At 43.0% G+C, this 13,382-nt stretch overlaps 1 protein-coding gene across 1 annotated transcript in view; it reads left to right on the top strand.

Annotated features, from left to right (window-relative positions):
* The window catches only part of LOC108797362 (transmembrane protein 132A-like), a 203,030-nt gene that overhangs the window by 95,090 nt on the left and 94,558 nt on the right, over nucleotides 1–13,382 (top strand). Inside the window, 1 exon segment of the mRNA XM_018568947.1 lies at nucleotides 12,617–12,918. Within this exon segment, the coding sequence (XP_018424449.1) occupies nucleotides 12,617–12,918 (302 nt within the window).

The raw sequence follows: 13,382 nt of genomic DNA, 5'->3' as shown, positions 1-13,382 counted from the left end.
TCCGTCATACAACACTGTACTGAAATGATTATCATACAATTTCTTGGGGACAGATAGAGCTTTCTTTTGGTGGTATCATCACCACTGGGTATTTAATTTTTTTTACGGTTTAACGAAAAAACACAGAAAAATTTGAAAGAAAAAAATGTTTTCCCTATGTTATGTAATGAAACATTTATTATCCAATGTTTTGGTAACATATAAAAGATGGGGTCAAATCGGGTAAACAGACACCAAACATGTCAAGCCTTAAGAATGTCCGTGCATGCAAAATTGGCCATAGGCAACGCTTTAAAAGCTTTTATTGCTCATCAGTTTGGTGTTATCAGTGATTGATGGCTGCTGTATATTATACATTAAAAAATGTATAATATACAGCCAGGTATGCAGAAATAAATATAACTGTTCCACACTATATGCATTATGCACTACAGTGTTCTGGTCTGGACATGTGCTCTGCCTCATCCATTTTCCCCACTATGGGGATACAAGGCTTAGTTAGATAGAATAGCAAGCAGTAGTGAATGTTTTTTTAATTTATAAACCTAATTGCATTGCAGCAGGCAAATATAACTTTTTATGCCATCCTGTGCCCACCCCCCATCCTGTGCCCAGCCCCAGCAGTGCTGCTAACCTTCTTCTCCGTCTGCTTCATCCACTCGTGTCACAGCCTAGTCATCTGTCCATGCTGGCCTCTTCTCACGCTGATTGGCCGATTGGATGATTGACAGGCTTCCCCACCAATCAGGAGTGAGGACTGAGGAATTGAAGGCGGAGTCTGCTTTCGGCCGTTCGCCCGTGGAGAAGGAGTTCGCGGCCATCTTGCATGAATGCAGACGCGGTCCTGTGTGCGGCGGTCGAAGATGGCGGACACAGGTACTCGTTTTAGATATCAGAGTATTTGTACGAGTACTCATACTCGGTATCGCTGCCGATACCGATGCTTGTATCGGTATCAGTGCATCCCTAATTATTATACAGGATTTATATAGCGCCAACAGTTTGCGCAGGGCTTTACAATATAGGGAAGACATTACAATCATAATACAAATCAAGACAAGATGGTAAGGAGGGCCCTGCCCGTGAGGGCTTACAATCTAAAAGTCACATCAAAATATCACATCAATTGATTCGCAGAGATAGATATCTGTGCAGCAAATGGGTGGGTGGGCTTCTGGACACACAAATCACTGCCTCCCCAATCCTAACCAGATTGAAAATACCGATACTAAATCACAGTCCCGGTATATATCATTATAAGCTGATGATGATCGAATTCTGGAGCAGAGGCGGAGGGAGAGAACATCCTTGTCTCCAAGTGAACAGGAGCTGTGGTCCTGTGTGGACAGCGTCCTCGTGGCCTAAAGATCCAGTGAGAGGCTGCAGTGTGGGTTCTGGCTGTCGGGCTGCTCCAGGGCCGGTATGTCACCTCTCCTGGGGCAGTGGCCGTCACTGTCTCCCAGAGACAGCGTATGGTGGAGGAGCAGCCAGCCCTGAGCTGGCCCAAACACTGCTCGGGAGCGCTGTGAGTCTGAGGCGCCTGCCTTAAACGTTGAGATGGGGTGGAGTCCTGGGCGCCTTGACTGATAAATGTGTTGGAACTTCGGGTGATTCGCCTTTCTCTCCTTCATTGGTCGACCCGGCTTCAGGATCTGTCGGTTCGGGTCCAGTCGGACAACGCCACCGCGGTGGCGTACATCAACCACCAGGGCAGCACAGAAAGCGTGGCCGCAGGTCGAGAGGTGTTCGGGATTCTCTCCTGGGCAGAGAATCGGTTTCTGGCTCTCGGCGGTCTACATCCCGGGGGGTGGGCAATTGGCAGTCCGACTGCCTCAGTCGACGGTCGGTGGACCCGGGAGAGTGATCACTGCACCCGGAGGTTTTTCAACAGCTCTGTCTTCGCTGGGGGACGCCGGAGGTGGATCTTCTGGCGTCACGGTTCAACCAGAAGGTGGACCGGTTTGTGGCCTGGGCCCTGGATCCCTTGGCGGAGGCGGTAGATGCCCTGGTGGCTCCTTGGGGTTCATTACGGTCTGATTTATGTCTTTCCTCCACTGTATCTGTTGCCTCGGCTTCTGCGACGAATCGCGGACGAGAACGTCACCGTTGTCCTCGTGGCCCCGGACTGGCCTCGGAGAGCGGGGTTCGCTGACGTGGTTCAGCTAGTGATGGACGCCCAGTGGCGGCTGCCTCTGCGTCCAGATCTTCTGTCCCAGGGACCTGTGTTCCATCCTTCTTTACGGTCGCTGGCTTTGACAGCGTGGCTGTTGAGAGCCAGGTACTGACGGACCGGGGGTTGTCCGATGCGGTCATTTCCACTATGCTCAGAGCTCGCAAAGTGGTTTCTAGAAAGATTTACCATCGCACGTGAAGGGCCTATTTTGCCTGGTGTGAGGTTGGGGCCCTGTCCCCGCGTTTGCTCTCCATCAGCAGAATTCTTTCAGCATGGGGTGGCTCAAGGGCCTTGAGCACTGTAAAGGGTCAAATTTCTGCCTTGGCTGTGCTTTTCCAGCGCCCTTTGGCGTCTAATGCTCTGGTTCGCACTTATGTACAGGGGGTGACGCGCATTGCTCCCCCTGTCCGTTCAACTTTGGCACTGTGGGATCTGAATCTGGTGCTTTCGGTGTTGCAGGAATCTCCATTTGAACCTCTTTGGGAGATTCCGCTTATGTCTTTGTCGCAAAAGGTGGCCTTTTTGGTGGCCATCACTTCGGTTCAGAGGGTGTCGGAGTTGGCTGCCTTGTCCTGCAAGTCTCCGTTGCTAGTGTTGCATAGGGACAAGGCGTTCTCCGTCCTCGGCCGGCTTTCCTGCCTAAGGTTGTGTCGGCATTCCATCTGAATGAGGACATTGTCTTACCTTCCCTGTGCCCGAAGCCGGTTCATTGGAAGGACCGTGTGCTCCACTGTTTGTATGTGGTTCGTGCTCTCAGTGTTTATTTGGAGGTTACAGCTTCTTTCCGCGTGACCGACTCCTTGTTCGTGCTTACGGAGGGCCCTCGTAAGGGCCGGGCCACATCGGCGGCTACCATCTCTCGATGGATTTGTAATGTTACTATTCAAGCGTACGCCGTTAAGGGGCGTGAGCCTCCTTTTCCTGTCACTGCCCATTCTACTAGGGCTGTTTGGGCTTCCTGGGCCTTCCATCATGGGGCCTCTGTTTCTCAGGTTTGTAAGGCCGCTACATGGTCTTCTGTTCACACCTTTGTTAAGTTTTACAAGGTGGATGTTTTGGCATCGGCGGATGCTGGTTTGGGGTGCAAAGTGTTGCAGGTAGCTCTTTGAGGGGTCCTTTGGGTGTTTGGTTGTTGTTGCCCATCCCTCAGTGTGTACTGCTTGGTGACGTCCCTACCATTCAGGATCTACGATCTGTTGCCCTGTGTCCTTCAATGAACGGGAGAGGAAATAGGATTTTTGTACTCACCGTAAAATCCTTTTCTCTCCGTTCATTGAAGGACACAGGTCCTGCCCTCTTTTATGGGGTGTTCACTCCTAACTGCTTGTTACTTACTGGAGAATGTCAGCAAGTGGGGGTTGGGCCACCAGCAGGGGCCGCCTCTAGGCTGTCTTGTCCTTTATGTGCCTAGCATCCTACTCCCTGCAGGTGGCGATATACCCTACCATTCAGGATCTGCTATCTGTTGCCCTGTATCCTTCAATGAACGGAGAGAAAAGGATTTTACGGTGAGTACAAAAATCCTATTTTTCATTCCCTGAGTCAGCTTCATGTCTTCTGATGGAGATTTTTTTTCTTCTTGTCTGGCCGTGGTTTATGCTGGGCCTGTCTCTTTCGCGGTCTCTGCTTCCCTTTGACAGCTTGTCTGTCTTTTGTCTTTGATGTTGGCTCCCATCTTTTTCTTTCAGCCTGTCTTATGGCTTGGGTTTTCTGGCTGTGGTGCTCTCTCCTGGATCTGTGTGTACTTCCTGGGTTCTTCCTGGATTCTGGTTGCTGTTCCAGGTTTCGCTGTCTTTCGGTTTTCTTTTTTAATGTTTTTCCTAGTTTGGTTTCCTCTGGGTGGATTTTCATGTTAGTCCACCTACCTCAGGGCCTTTTATCCGTCATGGAATGGGTTTTTGCATGTGTTTTCTTCATAGGACTTTGCAGGTGGCAGGTTTTACTGCCTTGGGGGAAGGACTTGATTTACTTGTTTTCCACCTCTCACTGTTTATTGCTTTGGGACATCCCAACTGGTCAAGTTTTGAAGATCTCTGCTGTGTCCTTCAATGAACAAAAGAGAAAATAGGATATTTGTACTCACTGTAAAATCCTTTTTCTCTGCGTTGATTGAAGGACACAGTACCCATCCCTCTGGTTTGTTTTTTTGTGTCCAGTGGTTGTTGTATGTACTGATTTGTGACTAACTGAGAAGCTTAGCTTTTGTTTTGTGCCTAGTGTCCTACTCCTGAAGGTGGCGCTGTATAACCCAACTGGTCAAGATCTGAATATCTCCACTATGTCCTTCAATGAACGCAGAGAAAAGGATTTTACAGTTAGTACAAAAATCCTATTGTTCGGTGATGAGAGTTCTTTTGGAATTGTTAGATAAATGGTCCTATCTTACTCTAATATATATGGGGGGTATTAGTTTGATTAAAATGATTCTCTTCCCGAAATTGTTGTATACTTTACAAATGCTTCCTATAATCCTGCAAAAAAAGACGATCAAAAACTACTTCATGCCTTTCAGAAGTTTATCTAGGGAAAGAGACATTCTAAAATTGGTCCCAAGACAAAGTCACTGCGCTAAAAAACATACAACTTATACATAAATATACAAAAACAATAAAGTGCCAACATAATATGCGACCTCCCCTATAGTTAAATTCTATACAATCTCTATACAATCTCAAAACTGCATGTGCAATGTGTTGTGATCCAGATCACATGTGCATCTCCACAAATTGGTCTCAAACAAAAAAAAAAGGGCTGTTTAAAGGAGAACTATGAGGTGAGTACTTTTCACTCACCTCATAGTTCTAGCCGACCTGTGACAATGAGACTGTCACAGGTCGGCTCAGTGGATCAGGAGGTGAGCTAACACATACCGGGTTCGCTCACCACTCGATCCTGTCACGGCTCTCTGCTGTGACAGGGGAGGGGCTGAATTCCCCTCTCCGATCCGCCAGCGCTGACTGGCGGAACGGACGGGAAGGGGGCGGGTACAGCTGGCTCTGCCTCTAGATAGGCAGAGCCAGCTGTCACTCACGCAGCTGGGTGGATCTCGACATCGATGTCGGGATCCGCTCCGGCTGCGGCGTCTCAGTATACCGTGAGCTGTAGCTTGCGGTATACTGAGCCTAGGGTAACGGGAGGACTCTAGTTTGTGTCCTCCTGTTACCCTAAGGAGAACTATGGGGGAAAGCCCTGACCCCATAGTTCTCCTTTAAGAGGATATGTCAGCAATATATAAAGTGCAAATGTTCAAAATTCCAAAAAGGTATTTCTTAGTGTGATATCCTTTGTGTTTCTGTGTAAACAATACACTCACCAGACTCCTTTGACCACTATTAAATGGTCAAACTGCACTCAGATTCAAATCCTTAGCGAACCGCTCTCCCAGGACAGCTGATGGCAACCTCCTTTTGCAGTCAATATCTCCTTTCAGTTTGCTGGGTTTCTTTAGAACTGTTGGTGGGTTCAAGTTGTTCCAATTACTGTCAATCCACCTTCTAAATGGCCAATATTAGCCTCCTCCGCACATTTCTCCTTGTAGTTCATTCAGTGCCCCATGGAAAAAAATGTAGACGCCACATAGTGTGAGATCCTTAAAAACTTTTAATCATAGATTCTTTAAAAACTTACATTCAAGGCTTAATAGGCAGAGCTGTATAATTTCTCCCCCAGTGATCAGCTTGATGACATCAGCGTGTTAACTCCTCCTTGACATGTTTCGTCATAAAGACTTTTTCCAAATGTTTCCTATTCCTTCGGTGATGAGAGTTCTTTTGGAATTGTTAGATAAATGGTCCCATCTTACTCTAATATATATGATATATGGGGAGTATTAGTTTGATTAAAATGATTCTCTACCCGAAATTGTTGTATACTTTACAAATGCTTCCTATAATCCTGCAAAAAAAAGACGATCAAAAAACTGCTTCATGCCTTTCAGAAGTTTATCTGGGGAAAGAGACATTCTAAAATTGGTATCCACATTTTACAACAATCTGTGAAATGGAGGCCTTAAATTCTCGGATCTGGAATTATATACTTTTGCAGATGCCGCTAGACATTTGAGAAATTGGATCCATGGTATGAGTAGCTATACAGACTCTCCCTTGGATGAAAATTTGTTACCGGACTTTAATCATAAAGTGATATATATACTCCATATATATACTCCACATGCATAGCGAATGTCTACCTGAGGAGGAAGTTTTAAATCCTGTATTATATTATAGCTAGACTGTATGGCATAAGTTTAGAGATTGACATCAGTTAAAAAGCTACTCCTCATTGTGGCTTCCTCTTTGGAGAAATTTAGATTTTCTCCATTCTTCTAAAAACCAGCTTTTCAAGGAGTGGGAAACCCAGGAACTATCAACAGTTAAGCCCCTTAGGTCAACTACTGATCATAAACTGTTAACCTCTGCAGCACTCTCGGAGAGGTTCCCATTCATGAAATGTGAACTATTTACTTACATGCTTCTTAAAAATCTTTCATTCTTGGACTCCCTATATCAGCTGCTTTTGAAACTCAATCCAAACAAGGGTGCAATAGCTAGTGTTCCAGCTACCTATTTATTTAGGGGGATAACACACTATTTGGGGGTGAGGGGTGCACAAGGTGCTTACAGTAGTATCACTAAATATGTGGGGATTATAATGGTCACATTATTAAATAATTTCCTTTTTACGGGTTGTACCTTCACTTTATATTAAGGGTAGGAAATAAAATATGAGTAAAAATTGACGGAATTGGAGGATTATTGGTCACTTATATTGAGGTGAGTAGGTTAGGAAGCACGAAGATAAATTATTTATTTATTTAAGAAGAGGGAGTTAAAGATGACACAGCACTTATTTCAGTTTATTGTGTTATAAATTGATATTTATTGATAAAACAAATTGATTTATCCACTTAAAGTTGAGTACATAGTAGTTACTATTTAGGAACTCAAAATTCTTATAGGAACTAGGGGGTAGTGGCACTAGATATAGATCTTTTTGGTGGTAGGATCATTAGATTTTGCTGATTGTGACCTCAGGCATTGATGGCCGGAGGGTGTGGCTGCGGTGCCATTCACTTCACTGCCACATCCCCTCGCGCCCCACAACAAATTGAGCTGGCTGCAATGCGATCTAGTGCGAGGATGTGAGGATGGTGTGAACTAGCCCTTAAGGGGCAATCCACATTAATTGTGGTGCGTTCTAGAGCGGCAGCTGCTGGAACGCACAGCAATTGCTCACTAAACTTCCACCTTTCGTTCTGGGGTGGGAGGTGGCGTGGTGGTGCATTGAAGTCAATGGCTCTGCAGCCATGCAATTGGGCGTGTTCCATTCACTTGCGGGACCCCCACATGGGGTCGCGACCCACACATTAAGAACCGCTGGTTTAGATGACAGATATTGGATTAATTGGGGTTGTTCTTGACTATTCACTGAGCAATTACTTATTATATAATACTCTAAGAACTCTTATAGAAGTTAAGGGGTTCTACCATTGTAGGTTTGGTGGGGGACTCGCCTTTTGGACCTAAAGGTCTGGGGGTGCAGCAGTTTTTAGCTAGTTAGTGAGACTAGTTTATAAATGTAAATTCTATAGTACGATAAATTTAGGGAAATAATAGCCGCTTATCTTGCATTCATACTTGTTATTTGTAATATAGCCGGGGTGAGGGTGAGGCTGCCGATAGGAGTCGTTCGCCCTCACTTGACTCGAGCACGTGGGGGTACCCCTGGTCGAGCCAAGTGAGCTACCCATATTGAGTAGCTCTTAAAGTAAATTGTAATGGGGTACCTAGGTGCCCTAGGAATTGTCTTTGGTGTTGTGTTGTTCGTTGTCTTCTGTGTTATTTTGCCTTTTTAGTTGTTGTTGTTGTTTCGGGGGGGTCATGTTTTTGGCAGCTAAAATTACGATAGCTAAAGCTTAGAAAACGTCAAGGGTATCCTTGAGGCAAGTAAAGACTAAGCTGTCATGGATCATGATCCATGAAAAACTGGCAAGTATATTACTGGATAAAAGCGTGCAGTTTGAGCGTACATGGGATCCCTGGCTAGATTATACCAACTCTACCATAATATGAGAGAGACGGAGTGACTCTGGACCCCAGCCCTCCCCGACCAAAAACATTTTTTTTTCTTTATTCTTTTACTGGTTCTCTAGTTCTGCCTTTTATTCTTTTTTTGAAAATTGGTGGGGACGAGAGAGTAATGCTATTTTTGTTTTGTATGTACGTTGTCAAACTACATTGTGATATGTTTAAGTGTTTTGTTATGTCTTGGCGAAAATAATAAAAACTTTTGAAAGTCTATAGGTGTTGCAGACCAAATTTGGATTAAGCAAAACGCTTCACCGGTCTCTCAAAGTGGACTAATTGTTTCCGAATATCTACTAATGAGATTCTACAAGCTTTTAACAGAGCATGTAATACAATTACTGTGTCCACCCATAGAGAAATGGTATTTAGGGTTTAGCATGGAGCCCGTATCTCTCCACATAGGTCTCATCTTATGGGACTTAGTTGTTCTTCTAAACATCTGAAATGTAGGCAGGAATCACCAGGTTTTTATCATGCTTTTGGAATGATATTGCCCAGCATACTCAGCAAAACTTGGTTAAGTATTTACCTCTGTCTGTAGCTTGGGCGATCTTTGGAATCCTAGATCTGCATGGAGTGAGAATCACTCCTGGAAGTAGGAAGCTACTGTCTATTATATGTTTGGTGTGGAAGAACACGATCCTGCATCAATGGATATACTCTGAAGCACCTTCTTTAACTCTCTTTTTGAGCAAGCTGATGTTTGTATTTCAAAATGATTGGACTGAGACAATGCTCAGCAAAGACACTCAAACTCAAAAGTTTGTTGATGTATGGGAATCATTTATTGACTCTATAACGACTATTACAAAACAAAAACATATGCAATCTTTTATCTTGACACTGTGGTATGCTAAGAGGATAATTTCCAATGATCCCTCAATAATTATAGCTGATTAGAAGAAGGTCTTCTGTTCCTTATTAGGTCAGTCGCTCTTTTCCTTTCTTTTTCTTTCTAATACTGTATTTATTCATGCGGTCAACTTGGAATGTAGTTGTATGTTCTTTTGTATAGTTTAAGATGTTATTCTTTTTTTTTTCTTTTTTGTTAATATGTCTTTATTATTTTATATTGTTTCTTGGTCTTTAAATAAAAAGAATAAAGTAAAATGTCAATTATTTTTACCCATTTATCTGGTAACCTTTTCCTCATTAGGTTTCGCCACCACCAGCCTAACCTACCAATTCTCCTGTCACCTGTAAACCAATATCTATCCCTCATCTGCCATCCACATACGGACTTATGTTCCAATACACCTCCCCCTCAGTTCTGTCATCTGTCACCCGGATTCTCAAAATGGTACCTCCCCTCCACTCTGTCCCAGCACTCTTCTTCTTTACCTCTCTTTCCTGCCAAACTAACAACCTTCCACTGCTCCGTTCCGTCATCCCCCCTCCCTAAACAGATTTCAATCTGGTGCCTTTTTTAGTGTAAATTAACAGCTCTTCAGAGCCATAAAACTAAATGTTATCCTAATTAACACACTCCAATCCTATGTGTTAACTGTAAGGCTTTATGCCTTCTTCACGCACTGATAGTGTTTCACCCCCTGTTCAGCACCATTTGTTGATGTCCTGTCCCATTTTATTTCTGATCCCTTCTAGATTACCTTTTAACCTAAGTTCCAACACTTGTGAAATGACCTAATTAATAAAGTAATTACAATGAATTTGCTTTTTTGTCATTATTTCCCACAGTTCTAAACCTGGGTTATAAATAGGGTTTACAGACCTGGCTGTTCCTAATTTTGCACACAACGTTATTTGCTATATATTTGAGTGTTGTGGAAATTGTCATATATATGATTTTATCATGAGGAAGCCATTATTTTTTTATATATATGTTATAGATCTCTTTTATTAGGTGTTTGCATCTTAGAATGGTTGATTATATATTTTTTCTTCTCGCATATGGGTTATACTGTATTGATTTTATTTTATACTTCATATACAATGCAATTATGGGACTGGTTTACAAATGCATTTAATATACAGTATATGAATCTTATAGACTATATGTGAATTTTGTATATGAATTAAGTTTATATATAAATGATCTTTTAGACTGATTTTGATGCAACACATGAATTTTATTTTCTATACCTTATTGTTATATACTGTAACAGGAATTTCATATACATTTCATATACCCCAATGCATTTAAATGCTTCAAAGGAGAAAGTCACTCTGAGTTTGGGATACCACAAGCAAGAGTTCTTATCACTTCTCATTTACACACTCAAACGACCCTGTCCAGGGTCTTCCTGCCCCCAGAGAGTTTCTATATCTCCACTCTCACTGTCGGATCTTACAGTCCAGGAGTCCTATGACCATTCGGTTTTACACTGAAAGTTCTGGGCCTGATGGTGGCCTCTTTTGAGGCAGTTCCATGCTCCTTTTCACTGCAGGCCATTTCAGCTTAACATTCTATCTGTGTGGGACAAACAGGTTCTGTCCCTGGGTCTCCCCATCTAATTGTCTTGCAAGATGAAGCTTCCTATGGCATGGTAGATATCCAGCCCATTGCTGGAGTCAGAGAAGTCCTTACTTCTGATGACTTGGAAGGTGCTCAGAGTATGTCAGTGCTGCTCAGAGAGAAACAGACCTGATTCTTGCTCGGGTGGAAATTCATGTTTCAGACAAACTGGACAGGTTTGTAGCCAAGACAAAGGATCTCCGAGTCTTTGCGGTTGATAGCTTGGTGGCTTCTGTGGGATCAATTCAGCCTGATCTATGCCTTCCTTCCTCTGAAACTTCTGCCTCGACTCCTTTGCAGAATTAACAGGTGATCCTCACTTGCCCAGGAGGACTTGGTACACAGATAAATTCAAGTTTCTGGGGAAATCTTTGTGGGCACTTCTGGATTGTCTGGACTTCTTGTCACAAGGACTGGTATTCCACCCTGCTTCTTAGTCCAAAGGGGCAGGTCCTGAGGGACAGATGCTTTTTTGGACACTACTCTCCTTAAGGATAGAAAGTCAACCTCCCACAAGGTCTAACATCACAAGTGGAGGGCTTTTTTCCACTTTGTTTGAAGCCAGGAAGTTCCATCCTATAAAGTACTGTTTATAATGCATTTTATCCTTTCTCCAGTCTGTCCTGGACCAGCATTTAACCTTGAACACTATCAAGGGTCAGATTTCTACCTTGGCAATTCTCTTCCAGAGATGTTCAGGCCCTTCTCTTGGGCTGCTATTGAACATCTCAGTGGTTGAAGAATTTAACTCCCTGTGTCCTGTGATGCACAATAAAGAAAACAGGATTTTTTTCTTCACTGTAAAATCATTTTCTTGGAGTACATCACAGAACACTCCTTTTTGTATTTTGTGATCTACTTTGTACTGCTTGCGACAAAACTGAGGCAGGCTGTGAGTGGCAGGGGTTTCAAAGTGCTGTCCTGCAGCTTTGATTGATTTGTCAGTGTCCAACCACCCAAAGGTCACTGCATATCTCAGTGGTTAAACCACTTTATAGCCATCTAAATGAATGCTAGGGTGTCTCCACTGCTGTATGCTTACTGAAAGTAACCAATCAGACTGTCAGGAGTCCAAAAGGAAGGAAAATCTGTTTTTCAACGGATGCTAATGCAAAGGCACTGAAAAATTGATTGGTGTGAATGGGACCAGTTCACAACTCTGCATGTTGATATTTGTCCACTCAGGACATGTTAATTTAAATAAAAATTGGCAAAAAAAGAGAATGGAAGTCAAAGGAGGTAGAAACTGCATGTAAACAGACCCTCCCTTGATTTTACCGTCTGATATTAAGGGATTATATCCCAGTATAAACCACCTGGGCAATAAAAGAGCAGCACCTTATAGATAAGCCATCACCCTGCTCATGCTTCTGTCTCCTCTGGTTAGTATGTTGTCTATGTTACACTGACATTAATAGGTAATGCAGCTGAGCTTGGGCAGTTGCTACTGCTGGTCCTTTGGAAATTGATTTAAAGACAAATCCAGGTACTTGTACCATATGTATTTAATAGCACATTTGTGTTATAGTGCAACGCAATGCTCAGATGTTACTCATCTGTGCATTCTTGGGTACTATAGAGTTTTGCGTGAAATGTGTCAGATTTGGCTTTTTTTTCCTCCACTTTTTTGTGTCATACCAATACAAACAAAATAAATAAACATGAGAATGTTTAATTGCAGCACTTTTCTGCAATTGTCAAAAGTGGTGCATTGTCTGACAGAAATGCAGGGTGCCAGTATATTTGGCCATGACTGTAAATCTTCAATATTTCCACATGTTTAATTCAACACAAACAAATTATACATGAGTATGTCCCTTTTACGTGCATGAAACACTGTTGATTTCCTTTAATTTGTGTTCCCTTTTCTGCTCTTTACAGACTTCCCTTGATGTGTGTATTGCAGAGATTCGCTTTTCTTCTTCCTGGTTTTCTCTTGTTTCTCTTCCTTTAAATGTGACCTTGAATTATTCTGCATCTGAAGATTGCGAATATTATGACGAAAGATCAGAGATTGCAGGCACGGTTCAGATTGTGGGTGTAAACATACCAAAAGTTCAGCGAATAAGTGTTGGGGACTTTGTGACAATTACTCTACCTGACAAGACACTGTTACCTGGAGAGGTGTTTACGGCATCAATTAGCCTTCAACATAACTGGACACAGCCTATCTTTAGCCTTAGGTGAGGATTTCCGGGAGTCTAAAACCTAATTGGTAATATGAGCAACCGTTATGCTTTTGCTCTACTTCTCATAATTTAGCCCTAGTGCTATGTCAGAGCATGTCTTTAATAATAAAGAAAAAGTGCACAGCCAATTTATTGTCATAACAGAGAAAAAATGGTTTGCCACTGCATACAGAATGGATGAGACATCAGAAAAGCCAGTAGAGTGATGCTAACCAATAAAAGTAACAAAATGAGGCATGAAATGTGGAGATCTATGTGACAGACTCCAGTACTCAGGATGAGTATGTCCGCCGCTGTATTCTTCCTTGTTGAGGAGATTTTGCAACCAAGTGATCTTTAGCTCCCTGTTTCCCCAGTCACTGAAACAGACGAAACCAAGTGTAGGGTGAAAAAAACTCTGCTTTATTGAGCAACTGTACAACCTTTTATACACAAAGTCATCAGATTAGATTATAATC

This window comes from Nanorana parkeri, unplaced genomic scaffold (genome assembly GCF_000935625.1).
Source record: "Nanorana parkeri isolate BGI_ZX_2015 unplaced genomic scaffold, ASM93562v1 scaffold1265, whole genome shotgun sequence".
Lineage (NCBI taxonomy): Eukaryota > Metazoa > Chordata > Amphibia > Anura > Dicroglossidae > Nanorana > Nanorana parkeri.
The sequence above is the reverse complement of the archived record's forward strand: the minus strand, read 5'-3'. Positions and strand labels throughout refer to the sequence as shown.